Below are 21,062 nucleotides of genomic sequence, written 5' to 3'. Positions count from 1 at the left end.
GTGCAAGTAAAGAGGTCGTTGGAGGTGGAACAGCGGCCGGAGTGGACGGAGGTGTCAGCTCAGAGCCAGGAGCTGAAATCGTACCACTCCTAGCTGGACAGCATCGAGCTCTCTTCAACCGCACCCTGGCCACCCAGCTGGCCATCCTGACCAGCCAACACCAGCGGGACTAGGACCTCCAGTCCCAGTGCCCCTGGTTCTGTGATCATACCGCAATGCTGTGCAGGAGTCCAGCCAGTGCTCACCTGCAGCCCACATGTTCGGACGGAAAAAATAGACATTCCCAGCAACATCTTGGTGTTCCTCTGCAGAGAGCACATACTGTGAGGCGCCCTTTACATTTCGTAGTGAGGCACTTTCTTTAAGATTGACTGATTTCAGTTCATGAGTTCAATGGTTTGTTTTTTCTTTTTTACTTCAACTTTACTTCCCCCGGCTAGCTCAGTTGGTAGAGCATGAGACTAACAATCTCAGGGTAGTGGGTTCATGTCCCATGCTGGGCGCCACCCTCCCATGGGCTCACCACCTGCAGGAAGGTTCTTAAATGGTGCAATGTGATCTGGGTGACAGTGCTCAGACTGTCACCCCCGTGACCCAGAAATGGATAAGCGGGAGAAAATGAATGAATACTTCAACTGTAGCCTACAATTGTTCCCTTTGAGGCACAAATACTTGATGTTTACAAGGTTTCCACATACTTTCAGTTTGCACTTTTCTTGTTGCACTAAATGTCCATTGTTACAGGAATGTTCTGCTATAGAATGTTTTCTATGAATTTAGACATTTTAGTTAAAAATAAGCAATTTATGTTTATTCTGTTTTGGTTTAAGCCAGTTGTTAAAGGAAGATATATTTTCAAGACAGGTTTTCTATTTAAGAAAGGTATTTATTTTATTCTGCTCATTTTGTGATTTTGCAAAAAAAAAAAAAAAAAAGCTAAATATTAATCTGTTTCCAATGTGTTCATGTTACAAAAAATATGCATCTACTTAATTCAGGTTAAAATCAAATTGTTAAAAAATCATTTCACACACACACACAAATCGAAAAAAATAAAATAAATCCCCAATCGGGTCGACCGGCCCTGCTATTGAGGTGTCCCTTATTTTTTTCAAGAAGTTGGCAACCCTATTTATACATGTTATATTTATTTTTTTAAAAGTGAGGGGAAATCATTGATTTATAGAAGCAGAATCATACACTTGTAGAAGTGGAACCGTAGACTTATAGAAATATAACCATAGATTTAAGGAAGTAAAATCCTAAACATATGGAGGTAGAATCATTGACGTATAGTAGTAGAATCGTATAGGTAATAGGTTTCATCCCAATCGACATCAAGTAGACGTTTGAAACTCTGCTCCTGGTCTTGTTCTTGTCCTGGTCCTGCTCTTGATCCTCAACCTGGTTCTGGTCCTACTCGTGGTCCTGGACCTGGTTCTGGTCCTGGAGCTGTACCTGCTTGAGGTCATAGACTTGGTCCTGTTCGTGATCCTGGACCTGGTCACCATAGTAACAGGTTGTTCTGCACATACTCAGTAGCTAAACGATATTGTTCTCAGCATTTCTGGCGCTTTGGCGGAAACAGACATTGTAATCAAAACAGCATTTAAATACAAAACTTGTGTGAAACGAAAAGCGACAACTTTTCATTTAAATGTCAGCAGGGACCAGGTCCAGTCACGCTGGTCTCAAACCTGGACCAGGTGCTGCTGCAGGGCGTTTCCTCTCAGGTCGGCTGTTGGAGTAAAAACAAGCCGAAACACAGCAGAGAAGCTGCTGACTTGAGCTTTTTATTTAAAAAGGTTCCTTTGCAGATAAGAGTTCTTCACATTTACACTTTACACAAGCTGCTCAACATGTGACAGTGACAACATGTGAATATGAACATCGATATTCCTCCAGTATGGAACGACCTCTGACCTCCACGGTCCTGTCACAAACTGCACTCAGTTTGTGGTCGTTGTTCTGATCTACAGATTATTTCATGTGGGAGTCACACAGAAGGAAAACTGCAGCAGCTTCAACCCAAAAAGAAAATATCATTTATCACACACGCACACGCACACGCACAGGATGAAGGACAGAGGAAGCCCATTCTTAAAATACAGTATAAATGTTTTACTTCATTCGTCTGGAACTTCACAAGCTTGTGTAAACTCATGAGATTAGAAGTTCGTTATAATGCACTCTCCTGACCAAATTTAAAAACAAAAGAATGTAAAGTCTTTGCCTAACATGCTGTAATCACCGGAAATGCAAAAACGATGTTTCACTTGAACCTGTGGTGGAAACGAGGATTAGAACACTGAGAAGAAATAAAGTGCAGTAAAACTCTAATCCAGAAGATTTTAGCTGAAGTCTGCACAGGTTCACAAACTCACACTTATTCCCACGACTTTTAGAAAAATAGCTTCATTTAAAGAGAAGTATTTTCTTTGAGAAGAGTAGTTGATATCAGTTGAGGATATTTCCCAGCCCTGATTAAATGAATGATTAACATTAACATGGGGAAGCCGTGACCTCCATCGCTTCTGCTCACTTGTTTAGTTGCATCTGCAGACGAATGCAGAGGTGAAAGAAATAGCTTTGATTCAGCTTTAGCAGAGGACACACGAGACATATGATTTATTTCTTGATTAAAAGCAAGTAATCATCAGAATATTGTGCTGACTGATGATCGTTCATTTCAAATATCATCTGACATCAATAAGATTTCATTGTTTACCAGCAGGACATAAATAATCATTTACAGAGCTAACTTATTACAACGGGTGTGATGTGGTTTCACGATGAGCAGTGGGTGACAGTGACACACACACACACCAGTGATGAAGTGTGTGTGTGAAGGAGTCAGGACGGAGCTGCTCCGACAATCGGCAGCTTCTCTTTCCTCCTTGTACAATAAAAGAAGGTATAAAAAAATAGAGGGACTTTTAAAAGAGCAGTTCCACTTCCTGTGCTGCTCGGTTATAAAAGCAGAATATTTACAGCAGCAGAGCCTCCAGTGTCGGGGACCATGGCGGGGAGGAGCAGTGTGTCTCAGCACACACACATGGCGGTCTTGTGCTGGAGGACGGGGGACACGCCGCTGGACTCCTTCTGCTTCTTCTCTGCGTTGTGCTGTGCCAGTGGCGGCCGGCCCGCTGTCCTCCGCCGGGCTTTCTTTACGGCGAGCGACAAGCCGTTCGCCCGCCGAGTCCTTTTGGCCGGAGCCGTCCTGTCGAAGTCCTGGGGCCGCGGGGACGTGTCGCCGTGGAGCAAGCTGCCGCTGCCCGATAATCCGTCTTTTCTCTCCAGAGCGGGCAGGAAGTCACAGAGCACCGAGGGACAGTCGTCCTCTGGAGGGCGCTGTGGAGCAACAGGAGATAACAACACTGAGACACAACAGGGGAAAGAGGGAAAGCGACGATGTGAGGACCCATGTGCGCAGGCTGTGTGGCCAAGAAGATGAGCCTCCAATGTAGGGATGAGGCCGATCCGATCCAGTGTCGGGATCGCGTTCCGATACCAACGCAATTCACGGATCGGATATTTCCAATCCAACCTGCAGAGATTTCTGATCCATTAAGCCTCGTCTGCTTCACTGTTGCTGAAATAATTCCCTGCAGCTGCTCTGCTCGCTGGCTGCAAAATGTGGACTGGATTTCCTGAAGGGAGGCGGGTCTCAATGAGACGTGGAGTAATGAGTCAGGAAATCCATTCCACAGTTTGAAGCCAGCTAGCAGGCTAGCGTAGTAGCACATTGGCTATCAAACTTTTCATGACAACATGTCCGCAGTTTGGACGTATTTTACGCTCAAAACACCATGAAGCAACACAGAAACGTGCAATGTTTACAAAGCTCTGCAACCAGGAGTCACCGTCTTCAAACACCAGCTCGCCAAGGAGAACGGCACTGACCGCGGTATCAAAACAGCGTGGACATTAAGGCAAAAGCCTGCAGGGATGTGTCCATTAGGCCCTGTGTTGGCTGGTCAAGGAGCCCCTCCTCCAACTAGCGTAGTAGCACTGTGGCTATCAAACTTTTCATGACAATTGAACAAAAATAGTTTGTACTGCTTCCTTTTCTGAACTTATACAAACCTCAAGTTGCCTTTTGGGACGTTAAAGGGTCATAGTCAGGGAGTCAGGGTCGGGCATCTGGGTCAGGTCGTCGGGTCAGGGCGAGGACGTTTAAGTGTCAGGGCTAGGGCATCAGGGCCAGGGCATCAGGGCCAGGGCCGTCAGAGCATCAGGGTCAGGGCCGTCAGAGCATCAGGGTCAGGGCGTGAGGGTCAGGGCTTCAGTGCGTCAGAGCATCAGACCTGGGGCGTCAGAGTCAGGGTGTCAGGGCCGGGGAGTCAGGGTCTCAGAGCCGGGACGTCTTCACGCCATGTAGTCGACTATTTACACAGTGGTGGAGTCGGAGCGCTTTCAGTGGCTCCCAGCTCCGCTGTCATGTGAACAGACCCATCATGATGTGAACAGACCCGTCATGGTGTGAACATGTCGTGATGTGAACACGTTGTGATGTGAACAGACCCATCATGATGTGAACACGTTGAGATGTGAACACGTTGTGATGTGAACAGACCCGTCATGATGTGAACACGTTGTGATGTGAACAGACCCGTCATGATGTGAACAGACCCGTCATGATGTGAACAGACCCGTCATGGTGTGAACATGTCATAGTGTGAAGAGACACGTCAGGATGTGAAAAGACCCGCCCTGGTGCGAACATGTCATGGTGTGAACATACCCGTCGTGGTGTAAACAGACCCGTCCTGGTGCGAACATGTCATGGTGTGAACATACCCGTCGTGGTGTAAACAGACCCGTCCTGGTGCGAACATGTCATAATGTCAGCAGAGAGGTTGTGATCTGAACAGACCCATCGGGATGTGAACATGTCGGGATGTGAACAGACCCGTCGTAGTGTGAACACGTGGTGGCGTGAACAGACCCGTCGGGATGTGAACGGGGTCTCAAACCCTCCAAATAATACCACCCTTTGGTAGTGGGATTGTCTGGAGGAAATTGTTGTGCAGCCGCTCACCTGGAGCAGAGGTGTGTCAGCGCGGGACAGCGAGGTGGGGGGGCACTGGGACACCTTGGACAGGTCCAGCAGCACCTCCTCGTGGTGCAGGGTGTTCTGGGGGGTCCCAGGCTCCTGCAGGGCGATCACGATGGCGCTGGTGTTATCGGCACGCAACATTCGTTGGCGCCACCGCAGCAGAGCGTGGCTGACCAGCTGCCGGGCGCTGGAAACACCGCAGGGGGCCTGCAGACAGAGAGGCTTTAATCTGAGGTCTGATAAACACCAAACCAGTAGGACTCACTCAGAAGATTTAATCCAAGCTTTCACAGAGGTGTGTGAGCTTTATGGCTAAAAGAGATTCTTCTCCCTCTTTGCAGTCGGTCAAATTCAATTTGAAAATAAGACAAGGTGCAAAAGCCGCAGCTTTAATACATTCACTTTATGATGAACTTTAACACTATCAGGAGGAAATAAGAACCGCTGACAGTTTTTAAAAGTTTAAAAAGTTTCCCCATTCTAAGTGGTTTAAACGATTTTGGCACTTTTAATAATTTAAAACTGAACTAACTAATCATACTTTATCAATCTCCCCAGGGAAATTCCTTTATCCACACTGACCCATCTTAGAGCGTGTTCACATTGCCCTGGTTGATGCGGACCAGAGTTATCTTTAGGGACTTTCTGGGAAAGTCTGTTTCATTTGGGCAAATATGAACACACCCCGAACTCGGTTCTGGAATTTTCAAGCGGAATCTGGTCCCCTTCAAAACACGGGTCTCGGTCCTCTTTCAAATGAACTTTCGAGCGGGTGGGTGAGGGTTGAGGAAACGTGACGTCGTGCGAAAGAGGGAGTCCTGTAACATTTGTTTTCTCCTGGAAAATGGCTCGCGCACAGACGTGGAGTAGCGAGGAAGTGGTTCCTTTACAAGCGATCTTTCTAGCGGGTGGGGTGAGAGGATGGGGGAGGAAGTGACGTGCCTAATACATTCTGGTTAGTAAACAAACAGCTAACCCTGCGAATCAGAAGAAGCAGGTGCAGAAAGAAAAAGTTGGTAACTATCTCGCAGGCAGACGTGGAGTAGTGAGGAAGAAGTAGAGAGGAAGAAGAAGTGAAAAACACGCTTAATGATATCTGGTCTGAAGACTATACATCGCGGTTGTTTGTGGCTACCCATTAGCCATGGGCTAACTGGCCTAGCCATCACGGGCTAAAGTAGCAGGACATCCGGTTTCGGTCCAGAGCATCAATAAGCCGTGTTTCTTCTTTACCGCCTCTTTGGTCTGTGTTCGTGTCAGGCGACAGCGCCCCCAAACTAGCAGCTGTTGTAATTGCGTAATATTTTACAGATGGCTTGGTTCGGTCTCAAAACTGAATGTGAATGCCACCCGAACCAAATGAAGGTTCTCGGTTCCCCCCCTCCCAAGTGAACTGAGTCCCGAACTATCCAATGTGAAAGGCCCCTGATTGCTAGGATGCGGAGGTGCAGCCACATTATGGAGAGCTGCTGGGGGTCAAAAGTCATGCTCAGGGACCCACAGTCATAACCTGCCGGCTGTGGGATTATAACTGGCAAACGCCCTAATCCCAAATCTGCTTCTCTAACGTCAAGACCACCACTGCCCTGAATCTCAGCCGTTTTATGTGATTTACACATTTTGGCAGTTTCTCTTCTGGAAACTGTCAAAGTTGTTTTAGCTTGATCCTTTTTTGAGATTTCATCACTTTCTTCATGGCTTCTTTGTGGCTTCTCTCACATATCAAACAGACGAGAACCACAATGAAGTCTCTTTTCCCCTCTTTGATTGCTTCAGGGAAATCTTTGAAAGCTTGTTTGCTTCTGTCCCAGTGTTGTGGGAGGGCTTGAGCGCTCACCATCTCCTCGTCGTTGTTCTGGCACATGGAGACGGCCTCCTGTGGGGGAACCATGTTCCACAGGCCGTCGCTTCCCAGGATGATGTAGCGGTGCTTTCTGGGGTCCAGGATCAGCACGCTGGTGTCTGGCTCAGGGGAAACCACAAACTCTCCACTGTAGAAGTCATAGCTCCACAGATCACCTGGGGAGGGCAGAGAGAGAGAGATTTATCTACAAGACTGTAGAAATCCAATCTTTCATGAGTGAAATGTCAGATCATGGAGCTGAGCTGCTGGAGCTGAAAGCAGCATGAGACAGCTGGAATGATTCTGAGGGAACATATCCAATCGTTTCCATCTCAAATCTACATGCGAGCTTAACACATGTTGGCTAGTCTGTGAGACCCAGTGTCATGGACCTTTCTTTTACCCCAGCATTTGTCTCTCCAGGTTAAATGACAGAGTGAAAGCAGCACACAGTGCAGCCAGCAGACGATTTCTCTCAACATTGTTTCTTTCACCATGATAATGCCTTTCAAACTCATATTATTTTCAGATCATTGCAGTTTAAAGATGAAACTCTCCTGAAACAAAAAACGTAAAAACGATGCATTAGTACGTCCCTGATTATATGGTAACATTTCAAGTGAAAACTCATCGTTTTTGCAATTTCACGTTTACACAACATTCTGAAAACGCAGATAGCATGCCAGGCCAGTAGTGGACACTGTTGTTAGTTTTAGTACTAAAAGCACACACACAGCAGAGAACAATAATCTTTAAACATTAACAATGGGAGAACACGGACATTCTAGTGAACAGGCCAAGTTTGATTGTTATTACGGTGACTGTCAAAATAAAACTACCAAGTAAGGGAGAATATGGACTGGGAGTCATGACACCACAGAAGAAAAAAATTTCTGATTGGCTCTGCTGAGCATGTGCAGAACGACTAGTTACTACCAATGTGGTCATCAGGACCAGCAGCAGAGGTTCCGACGTCAACAAAGCCGTTTGTGTTTTCAGAAAGTGCCGTTTTTTGCCTGTTTTGTGCCTGTATGTGGGCTGCGTTGCTCCACTATGAGACGCTCAACAGCAATTCTTTATAATGAAGAGATACTTTTGGTTCATCAGTAACTACTAAACCAACTACTTACTACTGTAAATGAAAGCTTGGATTTTTTTAGCCCTAAAATGTGGTTACATCAATGTTCCCCTGATCCACCCTGATAGTTACATGAATATTCTCCTGATCTACACTGACGATTACATGAATGTGGATTGCCCCTCTCTCACCATGCAGTGTGTATTGCATGCAGTAAAGTCTTCATCCTTTGAAGTTTGAAACTTTGACTTTAGAGGAGAAACTGGTTGAAACTGGTTGAAACTGGTGGAAACTGGTGGACCCAAAGGTGCAGACGGCCAACAGAGCCAGCAGCACCACTGCATGGTGCAGACAGCTTCGATTTCAGGCTGCTGCCACAGCCCTGCTTCTTCATCTCCAGAGTGACGAGTCTCATAGGACGCTCCTCACTCTCTAGTGTGTGTGTGTGTGTGTGTGTGTGTGTGTGTGTGTGTGTGTGTGTGTGTGTGTGTGTGTGTGTGAGGTTCTCCTCACCCAGAGCCCGGGCCACAGCGAGGAAGGGGATCTGGTCGATGACGGTGCTGCGGCGCACCGGACCATTGTGGCTCAACCTTGGTCTCTTCCACACCACCCGGTTCACTCCAGACTTCTTGATCACACTGTGAGGAGGAGGAGGGAGGAAAAGAATAGCACACACACATTACACACTAACACCAGTCCAGGGAAACTGTGTGGGGGTAGTAACTTTACCATCGTGTATGTGGACCTACACACGATGGTAAAGTTACTACCTGGAGGGTAAAGTTACAACAGGAGCTTTAAGTAAGTACTTGTTAGCATCTATTAGCATCTTCTAGCATGCTCCGTTAGCATCCCTGTTGTCTCTCATGTTCCAACACACACTCCATGTAAACCAACAGGCTGCAGCAGCAGCTCCGATCACCCAGATATCTGATACTGTATTGATCGCAGGCTGACGAGCAGCAACATGGCCGTCTGGTGAACCTTTCACATGGTGTGAGGTACGACCACCATTCAGAGCCTCGATCACAGATTTTACTGACGACTCTGGCCCGAGCCAATCTTTTATCTACACTGGCTGAGAATCGCAGAGTGTTTGGCCACATCCACAAAAGTCAGATTTATCTTTTTTCTCCCTGGGGTTCTCAAAACAAATTCTGTCCACACGTCACTATGAACACGGCTCAAAACGATGCCTCAGGACATGTACTCACCAAATACACTAAAAACGTAGACTCCTACTTATAAACTTCTACATAACTCTGAGTTATACAGGTCTATGGCCCTGATCCTCCTGCTGTTAGCGTCAGAAGCTTCTGCAGCTCCACCGGAGCATGACTGTTATTTGAAAACCTTGCGGACCGCGGTGGGGGGAGAGGGGGGCGATTACGTAAACTTTTCCCCACAGATGATTGTCTTTGCCGTACACACCTTGGGATGTGAACGGCACACACCGGGGTTTTAGAATTTCCCCACTCTCGCCGAGTCGTATGGATAATCGGCCAAAAACAACTCGTCTACTTGAACCGGCGTTCTTGTGTGGACGGCCCCTTTGAGCCTTAAGAGCAGCAAAATTTCATCACAATTAATGCTCATCTTTGGGGAAAGGATTTTAAATTTAACACATGTGGAGCTGCAGTCTAGCTTGTTAACACCAGGTCGTACCTGAACCCCTGGCTGTGGTTAAAATCCCAGCAGAGCAGGAGATGTTTAGTTCACCTGCGTCAGTAATGACAGCGCTGAGCCTCACCTGCCTCCAAGACCTTCAATACGCTCCCTCTCCCTGGGCAGCTCAGGCTTGTGGTCCTGTGTGACCTCCACCGCTCTGATGAATGGAATTGAGGCGTCGTCCTGGACCCCCAGAACCACCGCAGAGTCCCCCACGTGGGCCACGTACATGCGATTCCCCCGGAGGACCACCACACTGGCCGTGGTTCCTGATGTGCTGGGAAGGCCTGTGAGTGTTTTTGGCCACTCAGCTGGAGAAGAACAAGAAGGGATTATTGACTAGAAGGAATGTGATGCTGGAACACAGTGTGATACTGCTGTGGAGCCACATGCAGTCGAGTTTACAACCAAAACTTCCAGAAAGATCAAACGGCTCCAAGAAGAGTCTCATTCTAATACAATAGAATACAATAGAATACAATAGAATACAATACACATACTTTATTATTCCTAGGGGGAAATTCTTAATTATTTTAAGAACTGTGTTTACTTCACAGGGAGGCTTGGACTGTACAGATGTATGTAACTGCGATTCTATTTCATCCCGTCAGACCACCAGAGGTGGCAGCGCAGACCTCCCGGTCACTGCAGGACCAGAAGCCCCGCTGCTTCTTGATGAACTCCCATAGAAAGTCCCGTGCAAACTGCGCAGCCTCGCGACCGCCATGGCCGTCCAGAGGCTTTAAGCGCTGGAAGATCATCCTTATGCAGATCAAGAATGTTATGGCAACAAAGTCACTGATGACTCCCGGTGACTCATGTCAGTCTATATAGTCACGTGACACTGGAAGCTCAGTCCCTTAACTTCTTGCGAGCTCACAAGAATTCCGAGGGACTGAACGCTCTGGCAGTCATCTGTGATTCATCGAACCACAGTTATAATTGTAATTTTCGTTCTGTTTCATCCCGTCAGACCGCCAGAGGCGGTGCTTTAAGAACTGGATGACTTATAACAATAAAGTCTCGAGGAATCACCAACTGCGTAAAACACCCACCTCACAACATAGAAGGGTGCTGTCTCACAACCCCCTCCAGTGGGTGGAGCACTGCCATATTCACTAGGTAGAACCGTGGAAACGTCGTCTGCAATAACCACAAGGCTGCCTCACAGATTATGTCCAGTGGGACCCACTGGACACAGCCCAGGATGTTGATAAGCTCCTTGTCGAATGACAGCGTGCCCCAGCAGGCAGTGTACTCCCCTGTGAGCATGCCTAATATTCTACACAACCCAATGGGAAAGGTATTGTGTTGTGAGGGCCAGACCCCGCCACGGCCTGGCATAGCACACAAACAGGTGATCGGACTTTCACATACCTGCCGTGGCCGATGTGTACACCTCTAGTGCACGGACAGGACACGCGATCAGGAGACGCCCGCGTTCCAAAAAATGCCAACTGGAGCGGTTGAGTACTGCACATAGACACCTTGCATACAACTTGGGGACAAAAGATGCATCCGTCCACAAGGTCACTCCAGAGCTATCTGCTGCCCACCTAAGACAGGATCCATGGACAGATAGGGCTTGCAGTTCACTTAGACGTCTACCCGAGGCCATGGCCAAAAGAAATGCTGTCTTACATGAGAGCCACCTCAGGTCTACCTGGTCCATGTGCTCAAATGAAGAAACCTGAAGGGCCTCTAGCAGCATGGACAGGTCCCATGTTGGAGCCATTGGTCAGCTAGGTGGGCGTAGCCTACGGCCACCTTTCAGAAAAAGCATCACACTTTTGTCACAGCCAACCGAAGCACCATTAATGCCAGCATGAGAGCATGAAATGGCAGCAACATACAACTTTAGTGTGGATTGAGCCCGTCCTTGGTTAAGAAGTTTGTGTCGGTACTGCAGTATGGAGGAGACAGGACAGTGTGCAGTGTCCAAGCCATGACCCCAACACCAGTGGTCGAACAGTTTCCACCTGCTTGCATACAACCTCCGTGTAGACGGTGGACAGGCATTAGCGATTGTAAATGCTATGTCTCCATCTGAGGGACTTTCCTGGCCCCGCAGCAGCTACACCCACAGCTGGAGGTGCTTGGGACCTGCCCCAGAGGATTCCTCCTGGACAGTAGGCACCTAGTCGGGCTGCAGCAGAGCCTGCGTAGCAGCAGAAACCATGTCCTGGCTGGCCAAACCAGAGACACTCGGCTCAATGTGTGCCGTACTTGAACAACCCTCAGTAGCATTGGAAATATCAGTAGGAACTGTGAAAACAGATTCAGTAGAGTTTGGGGCCAGCTGTGAGCCAGTGTATCCCGACTGAGAGAGCAGACATCGTCCATGAGGAAAAACCACTGTCCATGGACTCTGCGGAAGTGAAGAGGTCAACTTCTGCCCTGCTGAAGGTCTGTCAACCCCGGTGTCATACTGCCAGGTGATGCCTCCCTTCCCCTGGCAATGGTGATTGACATGACGGAAAGTCTGCCGGCATGTTCTGCAGTCCTGGGATGTGTATGGCTCTCAGATGGGTCAGATGCAATGCTGGCCAGGTTAGGACCCGAGCGGCCAGCCTCATTCAGCTCACGCACCTGGTTCCCCTGTGGTGGTTGAAGTGAAAAACCACACGGGTGTTGCTGGACCTCAATAAAACATGTCTTCCCTATAGATGTGGAAGGAATTTTTGTCGTACCAACCACACAGTCATCAACTTCAAAACATCTATGTACCGGCCTTGTTGACATGGTGTCAACGTTACTTGCACCATCCGCTCTTGCCACATCGCTCCCCAGCCCAGAGAGGCATCCGCATGGACGACCTCCCATCGAAAGGGAAGCGAACCCAGAGGAACCTCTTGTGCGATGTAATCTCTCGTCCTCCACCAAAACAGAGACAGTGGGTACTGAGCAGACTTGTGCAGCCTCCTGTGCCTGTTAAGGCTGACACGCAAGCTGAGCGAAGCCATGTGTCCGAGCACAGTCCACGTGTCCCAACCGACAACCTCGTGAGTCTCTGTATACATCAGTCAGTCGTCTCGACAGAGCCAGATCTGAAACCCCAGAGCCTGCCGTGGGGACAGAGCTGCAGCATCGCATCTGGGGAACACCCTGGGAAAATGGGAGAGCCCAAAGAGAAGAATCCTGAACTGGCAGTGCTCTCCTTGAAACGCAAACCGAAGGAACCACCAATGTTGAGGTGCAGTTGGAACATGAAAGCAATCTTCTAAAGTGTTGATGTGAACCAGTTGCCCAGAGTCATTACCTGGAGGACCTGGTTGATGCACCAAATCCTGGACAGGATGACCCTTAAAAACCTGTTCAGACCTCGAAGGTCTAGAATGGGGTGCAGATCGCCCGTTTTCTGTGGTATGGGATAGGGACGGGGCCGATCCGATCCAGTATCGGTATCGGGCTCTGATACCAACACAATTCCAGGATTGAAAATTTCCGATCCAACCTGCGGAGATTTCTGATCCATGAAGCTGCGTCTGTGCTTTACTGTCTGCTGAAATGACTCCACGAGCATTTCTCTGCAGGCTGCTCTGCTCGCTGGCTGCAAAATGTGGAATAGCTTTCCTGAACGGAGGCGGGTCTCAATGAGACGCGTAGTAATGAGTCAGGAAATCCATTCCACAGTTTGAAGCCAGCTAGCAGGCTAGCGTAGTAGCACATTGGCTATCAAACGTTTCATGACAACATGTGGACGTATTTTACGCTCAAAACACCATGAAGCAACACAGAAACGTGCAATGTTTACAAAGCTCTGCAGCCAGGAGTCACCGTCTTCAAACACCAGCTCGCCAAGGAGAACGGCACTGACCGCGGTATCAAAACAGCGTGGACATTAAGGCAAAAGCCTGCAGGGATGTGTCCATTAGGCCCTGTGTTGGCTGGTCAAGGAGCCCCTCCTCCAACTATGCAGACAGGCCCAGCATCAGGTGTGAAATTGAGTTCCTGATGCGACTCATATTGGCATCTATATCGTATGCCCTGCAGGTCATCTGCTCATCTCCACCATCCTTTGTTCATTCTGTCCATCCTTCTGTCCAATACCTCCACCCTCCTCTATCGATTATGTCCATCCTTCTGTCCAATATCTCCACCATCCTCTGCCCAGTCTGTCCATCCTTCTGTCCAATATCTCCACCATCCTCTGTCTATTCTGTCCATCCTCACCTCCATCTTCTGTCCATCATCTGTCCATATTGTCCATCCTCTGTCCAATATCTCTACCATCCTCTATCCATGATCTCTACCATCCTCTGTCCAATATCTCCACCATCCTCTGTCCAATATTTCTACCATCCTCTGTTCATTCTGTCCAACATCTCCACAATCTCCTGTCCATTCTGTCCATCCTTCTGTCCAATATCTCCACCATCCTCTGTCCAGTATCTCCGCCTTCCTCTATCGAATATCTCTACTCATTCTACCCATCCTTCTGTCCAAATACTCCACCATCCTCTGTCCAATATTCCCATCATCCTCTGTCTATTCTAAGCATTCCGTCCTTCCTGTTCAATATCTCTACCATTTTCTGTACATTCTGTCCATCTTTCTGTCCAATATATCCACCATCTTCTGTTCAATATCTCCACCATCCTCTGTTCAATATCTCCACCATCCTTCTCCATCACAGGTCCACACCATCTCAACCTGACTTCTGTAGCTTCATCTCTAAACTGCACTACCTTCACCTTCCCTGTGATCAGCTCCGTCCTCATCCTGGTCCCTCCTGTAAACACAGTTCCTCATCCTGGTCCATCCTGGTCCCTCCAGTAAACACAGTTCCTCATCCTGGTCCATTCTGGTCCCTCCAGTGAACACAGTTCCTCATCCTGGTCGATTCTGGTCCCTCCAGTGAACACAGTTCTTCATCCTGGTCCCTCCAGTGAAGACAGTTCCTCATCCTGGTCCATCCTGGTCCCTCCAGTGAACACAGTTCCTCATCCTGGTTCATCCTGATTCCTCCAGTCAACACAGTTCCTCCCTGCACGACTAGATCAATTTGCACTACTACATCATGTATTCAATGTCCGGGGAGCAGTGAGAGTTTTTAACAGTGGCATTTGTACAACAACTGTTGTGGATGTAAACACACAGTCCTCCTCCTCTGCTCCTACCGGAGTCCGTTGTCCTGTTGTTCTCTGAAGACGGCCTGCTAGCTCAATGCTAGCATCCGGGGTGTTCCTGTCCAGCCAAGTCTCTGTGATGATCATCACACAGTAATCCAGTCTGTGTGAGGTGACCCGCAGTTGTAGCTCGCCCACCTTGTTGTTGAGCCAGGAAGAGACTTAGGACCGATGTTGTGAAGGTGTTAGCTTTTAGCCTAGCTGCTAGCCCCCCTCGCTTCCCCCGCTTTTGTTTTCTTTCGCGTCGTCGTCTGCGCAGCTTCAGCAGTGGGAGGATGAAGTGTGGTCCTCCGGGGACTCGTCGAATCTCTGGGGGTATGAAGTCCCAATTGTCCTCCGAACTGAGAAAGCCGATTTTGCCAGTGTGTGCCATTAGCTTAGCTGTACTGTACTGTAGGCTGGTAGCTGGGCAAAGCAAGGTACCGTATTTTCACGACCAAAAGGCGCACCGTACTAAAAGGCGTACTAAGTTATGTGTGCCATTACTGCATTTAACACACACATAAGGCGCACCTGCTCATAGGGCGCGGGTTCCATGCCCACACTTCCCCCTTTAACGTTCTCATGGTGTCCGCATTACAACAACACACACACACAAGCATACAAGTGTGTGTATTTAAAAATAGAGCGGGAGCAAAACTGAGTTTGGTTGTACTTTATTTAAGTATTGATGACAAAGTACTAAAAAAAATTTTTCCTGTAATCGTCATCAATCAAACCCATCGAACTCCTCATCCTCTGTTTCTGAATTGAACAGCTGCGCTAAATCTCCATCAAACATACCAGGTTTATTTTCTTCACTGTCAGAGTCACTTTCCGTGCCGTGCGGCTCCTTGGAAATGATGCCTGCTTTTGCGAAAGCTCGAACAACAGTGCCAGCAGACACGCTAGCCCAAGCATCTACAATCCATTTGCAAATTGTGGTGTAACTCGCCCGGCGCTGTCTTCCACTCTTAGTGAAACTGTGGTCTCCATCGGTCATCCATCGCTCCCACGCCGCTCGCCCTTACTTTGAACGGCCGGTTCACACCGATGTCCAGCGGTTGGAGTTCCTTTGTCAGGCCTCCCGGAATGACAGCAAGCTCAGAGTTCATTTGCTTCACTTGTTTTTTCACATCGGCTGTGAAATGGGCACGCGTAGAGTCACAGATCAACAGCGATGGTGATGCGTGGAAAAAACCACCTGTTCTCCTTACATACACCTCCCTCAGCCACTCTTTCATCATTTCCTCATCCATCCAGCCCTTTTGATTTGCCTTAATGATGACTCCTGAAGGAAACTTCTCTTTAGGCAAAGTCTTTCTCTTAAAAATCACCATACGCGGCAGTTTCTGTCCATTAGCATGGCAGCTAAGCACAACAGTAAAAGAAGACTTTTCGTGCCCCGTTATGCGTATCGCTACCGTGCTGGTCCCCTTCTTCTCCACAGTGTGACTCACCGGGATGTCGAAAGTTAGCGGCACCTCGTCCATGTTAGTGATGTGGCTGGGCTGGATGTGTTTGTCGGCGATGTGTTTGCTGCAGTAGGAGTGGAAGATGGCCAGCTTTTCATTATAATCCGCTGGAAGTTGCTGCGCTACCGTAGTTCTGGCCCGGATGGAAAAATGGCACCGTTTCATGAAACGAAAGCACCAAGACGGACCTCCTTGGAAATGTTCAATTTTCATTTCTTCTGCTAGCGTTACTGCTTTTAGTCGAATGGTGACCGTCGAAACGCTTCTCCCACTCGTTCTTTGTGCGATGATCCACTGCTCGAGTCTTTCCTCCAACTCGGGCCACCTCGCCTTATGTCCGCGGAAACTCAGCTGCGTCTTCTTCACCTGTCGGAGCTCGTTTTCCAGCTTCCTCCACTTGCGAACCATCGATTCATTAATCTTAAATTCTCTCGCGGCTGCTCGATTTCCATGTTCCTCCGCGTAGCTGATGGCCTTCAGTTTAAACTGTGCTTCATAAGCGTGTCTCTTCGCCATTTTCAGGGTTGTTAAAACAACGATGTTCTGCATAACGCACATACCCGTTCATTTATATACAATCCACGCCCACACTTCCCCCTTTAACGTTCTCATGGTGTTCCCTACTACGTCCGCTTCACAACAACAACACACACATAGGGCGCACTGCACCATAGGGCGCGCCGCACATTTTGAAGAAAATCTAAGACTTTTATGTGCGCCTTATAGTCGTGAAAATACGGTAAAAACAATGAAAATGCTGTCAAAGCGTGAGGAGCTGTGAGCCGCAGCATCTACACGCGCCGCCATTTTGACACTTGAGTAATGTATCAGGAAATCCATTCCAGTGAGCTTAGTAGCACCGTGGCTATCCAACTTTTCATGACAACATGTCCACTGTGTGGATGTATTTTACGCTCAAAACACCGCAAAGCAACAGCAACGTGCAATGTTTGGAAAGCAACGTGGATGTTTGCAAAGCCGTTGTACAGCGAGGTGGCCCCTCTGCAGCCAGGTGTCACCGCTTTTTAACGCCAGCTCGCCGAGGAGAACAGCACTGACATCAAAACAATGAAAAGCAGCTCCTCCAGGCTGTCAGAAGGCGATTCACACCTCCGTGAAGCTGTATCCTACTAACTCCACTCAAAACTTCCTGAAAATAGTCCCAATGGTTGGTGCTGCGTTGGAGCTGGAAACATTCTGTTGGTGCTGCGTTGCTAAATAATTTCCCCAGGGATTAATAAAGTGATTCTGAGGTTTTATAGCTATAACAAGTTTATCATGAGATGATGACATCACACAGACCCACATTGTCCAAATGGAACAAAAATAGTTTGTACTGCTTCCTTTTATTGAGCTTACATTCAAACATTCCTACATTTCATACTTTACTGTAGAGAGGAGTTTATCACAACCTCATATAAAATCAACAATAATGATATTAATATTATTAAAGCAAACAGAGCTCTGGTATCAGTATCCGCAGATATCCAAATTCAGGTATCGGGATCGGATCAAAGTAAAAAAAAAAGTGGCGCGGTACATCCCTATCCATAATAACATTATTTAACAGAAAACTGAACTATTCTCTTTGTCTGCATGGTGAGTGCAAAAGGTTATGGCTCTGTTTCATGGAAATGAAAGAAACACTGAAAAAGATGTAGCTTTCATGTTGGTCCACTAGTGGGTGCTGCTAACTGGGTCTGTAATGAAGCCATACCCACATGCAGCAGAGCACAATAGGCACTAAACATTAACACTGGGAGAACATGGACATTCTGGTGGACAGACCACCAAGTTGAATTGTTATTACAGTGACTGACAAAATAAAAGAACGAAGTTGGATTATTATTACAGTGACTGTCAAAATAACAGCACCAAGTTGGATTGTGATTACCACAGTGACAGTCAAAATAAAACTACCAAGTCCAGGAGAATATGGACAGGGAGTCATGACACCATATAGGGAACATTGTTCTGATTGGCTCTACTGAGCATGTGAAGAACTACTAGTTACCACAGCTGTGGTGCTCAGTATAGTCAATAAGAACAATGGAGCCACTGAAGACACAAGTTTTTAAAAATGCTCCGACTCCATCGTCATAGAAACAGGAAAAAAAAACACCACCTTCTGAAAACACAAATGGCTTTGTTGATGACGGAACCTCTGCTGCTGGTCCTGGTCACCCCGTTGGTAGTAACTAGTAGTTCTGCACATGCTCAGTAGAGCCAATAGGATCAAAGTTTCCTCCGTGGTGTCATGACTCCTAGTCCATATTCTCCTGGACTTGGTAGTTTTATTTTGACAGTTCCTAGCGTTTCCAGGAAGTGTCATTTTTGTCTGTCTCAAAGTTCCATTTTCAGTGGCTCTGAGCACCGTTACCATGTGAACAGAATGAAATTGTTGCCATGTAAACAGGCCCTAAATAATGTCAAAATAATACATTCTTCAACTTGCTGTATTTCTGAAAGGTAAAGAGGAGTTGCTGCTTGTTTGAATGAGTTTCAGTGTCTTACAAAGATGCTGCTCAGAACAGTGATAGTTATCCTTCAGTAATCATCTTATCTGGAGCAAACATGTTCAGGTTGATTACTGTGGTTAAACTTGGGGAAATCAACATATTTTCAGCTGCAGATTGCTGATTGAGTAGGAAATCAGGTCATATCATATCTGTGTTGACTATGACTAACCCTTCACTGTGTACAAACATAGAGTTAATCAGTGAGGCTGGAAATTGTCGACATGTCCCAGCATGTCCAACCAGACACTGGAGCACAACCGGGGTTTCTGGTTTACTGGTTTCCGTGTTAACTGGTGTCCAGCTTCCCCTGGCATCTGCCAGTAAGAGTAAGAACACATGAAAACAGAGGAGGTTGGTGTGACGATTAGTAATGCTTCCTGTGCATCATGTAGCCAAGCAGCTCAATGTCAGACGTGAGACAGTCACTTTAACACACACACACGGGCTGGTTTTAACACGAGCTGTTACCAACAGCAACCGCAGACGCCAGAGAACGCTTGACACCAGTTAGCAGGGAAGCCATAAAGTCCATAACACCAGCCGGCACGGCAGCGCTCACACACGTTTGAGGACGCTTTCTCAAAGGAAATGACAAGATAACGGGAATATAACTTATATTAAGTCCAAAACACTGTATTGGTAACACATGTGAAAAATAATACCGGATTTCTGGTCCCTGAAAGCAGAAGACCCGGTTATATGGTGTGCTTTGTTAAAAGTGAACCGGTGGCTAACCGTTAGCTCCGCCGGTTCTGCCTGTTCAGCCGGTTAACGTTCCAAACACCCGCCAGGTTCAGATCCGGGTGTTGCTCAAACTTAATGTCGCTAAACATCTCAACACACTACACACTGACAGCAGGTCTGGGAGAGCGAGCGCTGCTCCGTGAACCCTTAAGGCCACACGGCAGCTTCACTGTCTGTCCGAAGCTGCTCTCCGAGGGGGTGGGGGACCCGCTCAGCCCCCGGTGCCAACCTCCCGGTACAAACATCCCAAGAACACATCCCCCGGTAGAACCCCCCGGTACTAACCCCCAGGGGTGACGAGTGGATGGACTTACGGAGTTTCTTCCACATCGCGTGGTGACAGGCTACGAATCCCTTGCGGATGGCAGCGCAGACCTCCCGGTCACTGCAGGACCAGAAGCCCCGCTGCTTCTTGATGAACTCCCATAGAAAGTCCCGTGCAAACTGCGCAGCCTCGCGACCGCCGTGGCCGTCAAACACGGCGAAGAACGCCACGGAGCGGCGGGGAGCCGCGGGAGGGACCGGCTGCGGGCTGTGACCCTCGCGTGAAGCCGGTTCCTCCGTTCGGTCATCCCCCCGGGCTGTGTGTGACCCCAGCGGGGAGTCCCGGTCATCCCCCCGGGCTGTGGTTGACCCCTGCGCGTAGTCCCGGTCAACCCCCTGCGGAGAGTCCCGGTCAACCCCCTGCGGGGGGTCCCGTTCATCCCCCCGCGGAGAGTCTCCCGGCTCTCCGGTCCCTTCTGAATGAGTGTTCCCAGTCGGAGGACTGGACGTCCTGTCTCCCCCTCCGCTCTCCTCCGGATCATCCGACGTCGGCTCATCTTCCCCCGGCTCGGGCTCTACGATGACCTCGGTCACATCCTCCATGTATTTCCTGCCTCCTTGGTCGGTGAACACGCTCACTCGCATCAGGAACGTGGACTCCATGTTCCCGGAAACAATATATTTCTGTATTATTACAAAAAAGAACAAAATTTACAGTGGAGCGACGTCCTGCCTTTGTTTATATTCCAGCGTAGTAGGCATGCTCCGACGTGTTGACGTCACAGGGTGCGTGTTGCTACGTGCAGGTTGGTCAGCGCCACAAACTAGGAGAGCCTTGTTTCGTGCCTCGCCGCCATATTGGATGGGGCATCTCGATCTCGGCTTACACCTGAGTCAACAGGACTTAAAGCAGAACGAGCAACATTGTCTGTGTTTCGTTTACAAAAACTTGAAGGAAGCTGAAAAGAGCCGACCAGTGCACCTATCTTAGCCCTTCTCTGAAAGTGAACCTCAGTCTGATGATGTGAATATTTGATATGTTGCATAAAGCTGTGAGCATCATGAATCTGCTCATGTTAAAATCTCTCCCTTGATTTGTGTAACTCTTTTTAGAGATAGTAACACATACACTTTTACATTGTTATAAATAAATAGATAGATCAATATGTTAATGCACGAATACACAACCCCTTAACACACTTATGTTTGAAAGCAGCAGTGGACTGTGGGCCGACACACACTGGGTTAGCCTTACAGCCCTAGACGATTTGGTGCCCGTATATTTGAGCCAGTTCCGCCACAAA

At 48.1% G+C, this 21,062-nt stretch overlaps 1 protein-coding gene across 1 annotated transcript; it reads right to left on the bottom strand.

Moving 5' to 3' along the window:
• Positions 1-1,743: 1,743 nt before the first annotated feature.
• On the bottom strand, positions 1,744-20,660 carry ppm1da (protein phosphatase, Mg2+/Mn2+ dependent, 1Da). Its single transcript, XM_080459842.1, has 6 exons — positions 19,809-20,660; positions 9,731-9,959; positions 8,494-8,618; positions 6,897-7,078; positions 5,042-5,266; positions 1,744-3,351 (listed from the first exon to the last, which is right to left on the bottom strand). The coding sequence occupies exons 1-6, from the start codon at positions 20,419-20,421 to the stop codon at positions 3,043-3,045; spliced, it is 1,683 nt and encodes a 560-aa protein (XP_080315968.1). The 5' UTR covers positions 20,422-20,660; the 3' UTR covers positions 1,744-3,042.
• Positions 20,661-21,062: the final 402 nt, after the last annotated feature.

This window comes from Lipophrys pholis (assembly GCF_963383615.2).
Source record: "Lipophrys pholis genome assembly, chromosome: 3".
NCBI lineage: Eukaryota > Metazoa > Chordata > Actinopteri > Blenniiformes > Blenniidae > Lipophrys > Lipophrys pholis.
This window is presented reverse-complemented; position numbering and strand designations above follow the sequence as displayed.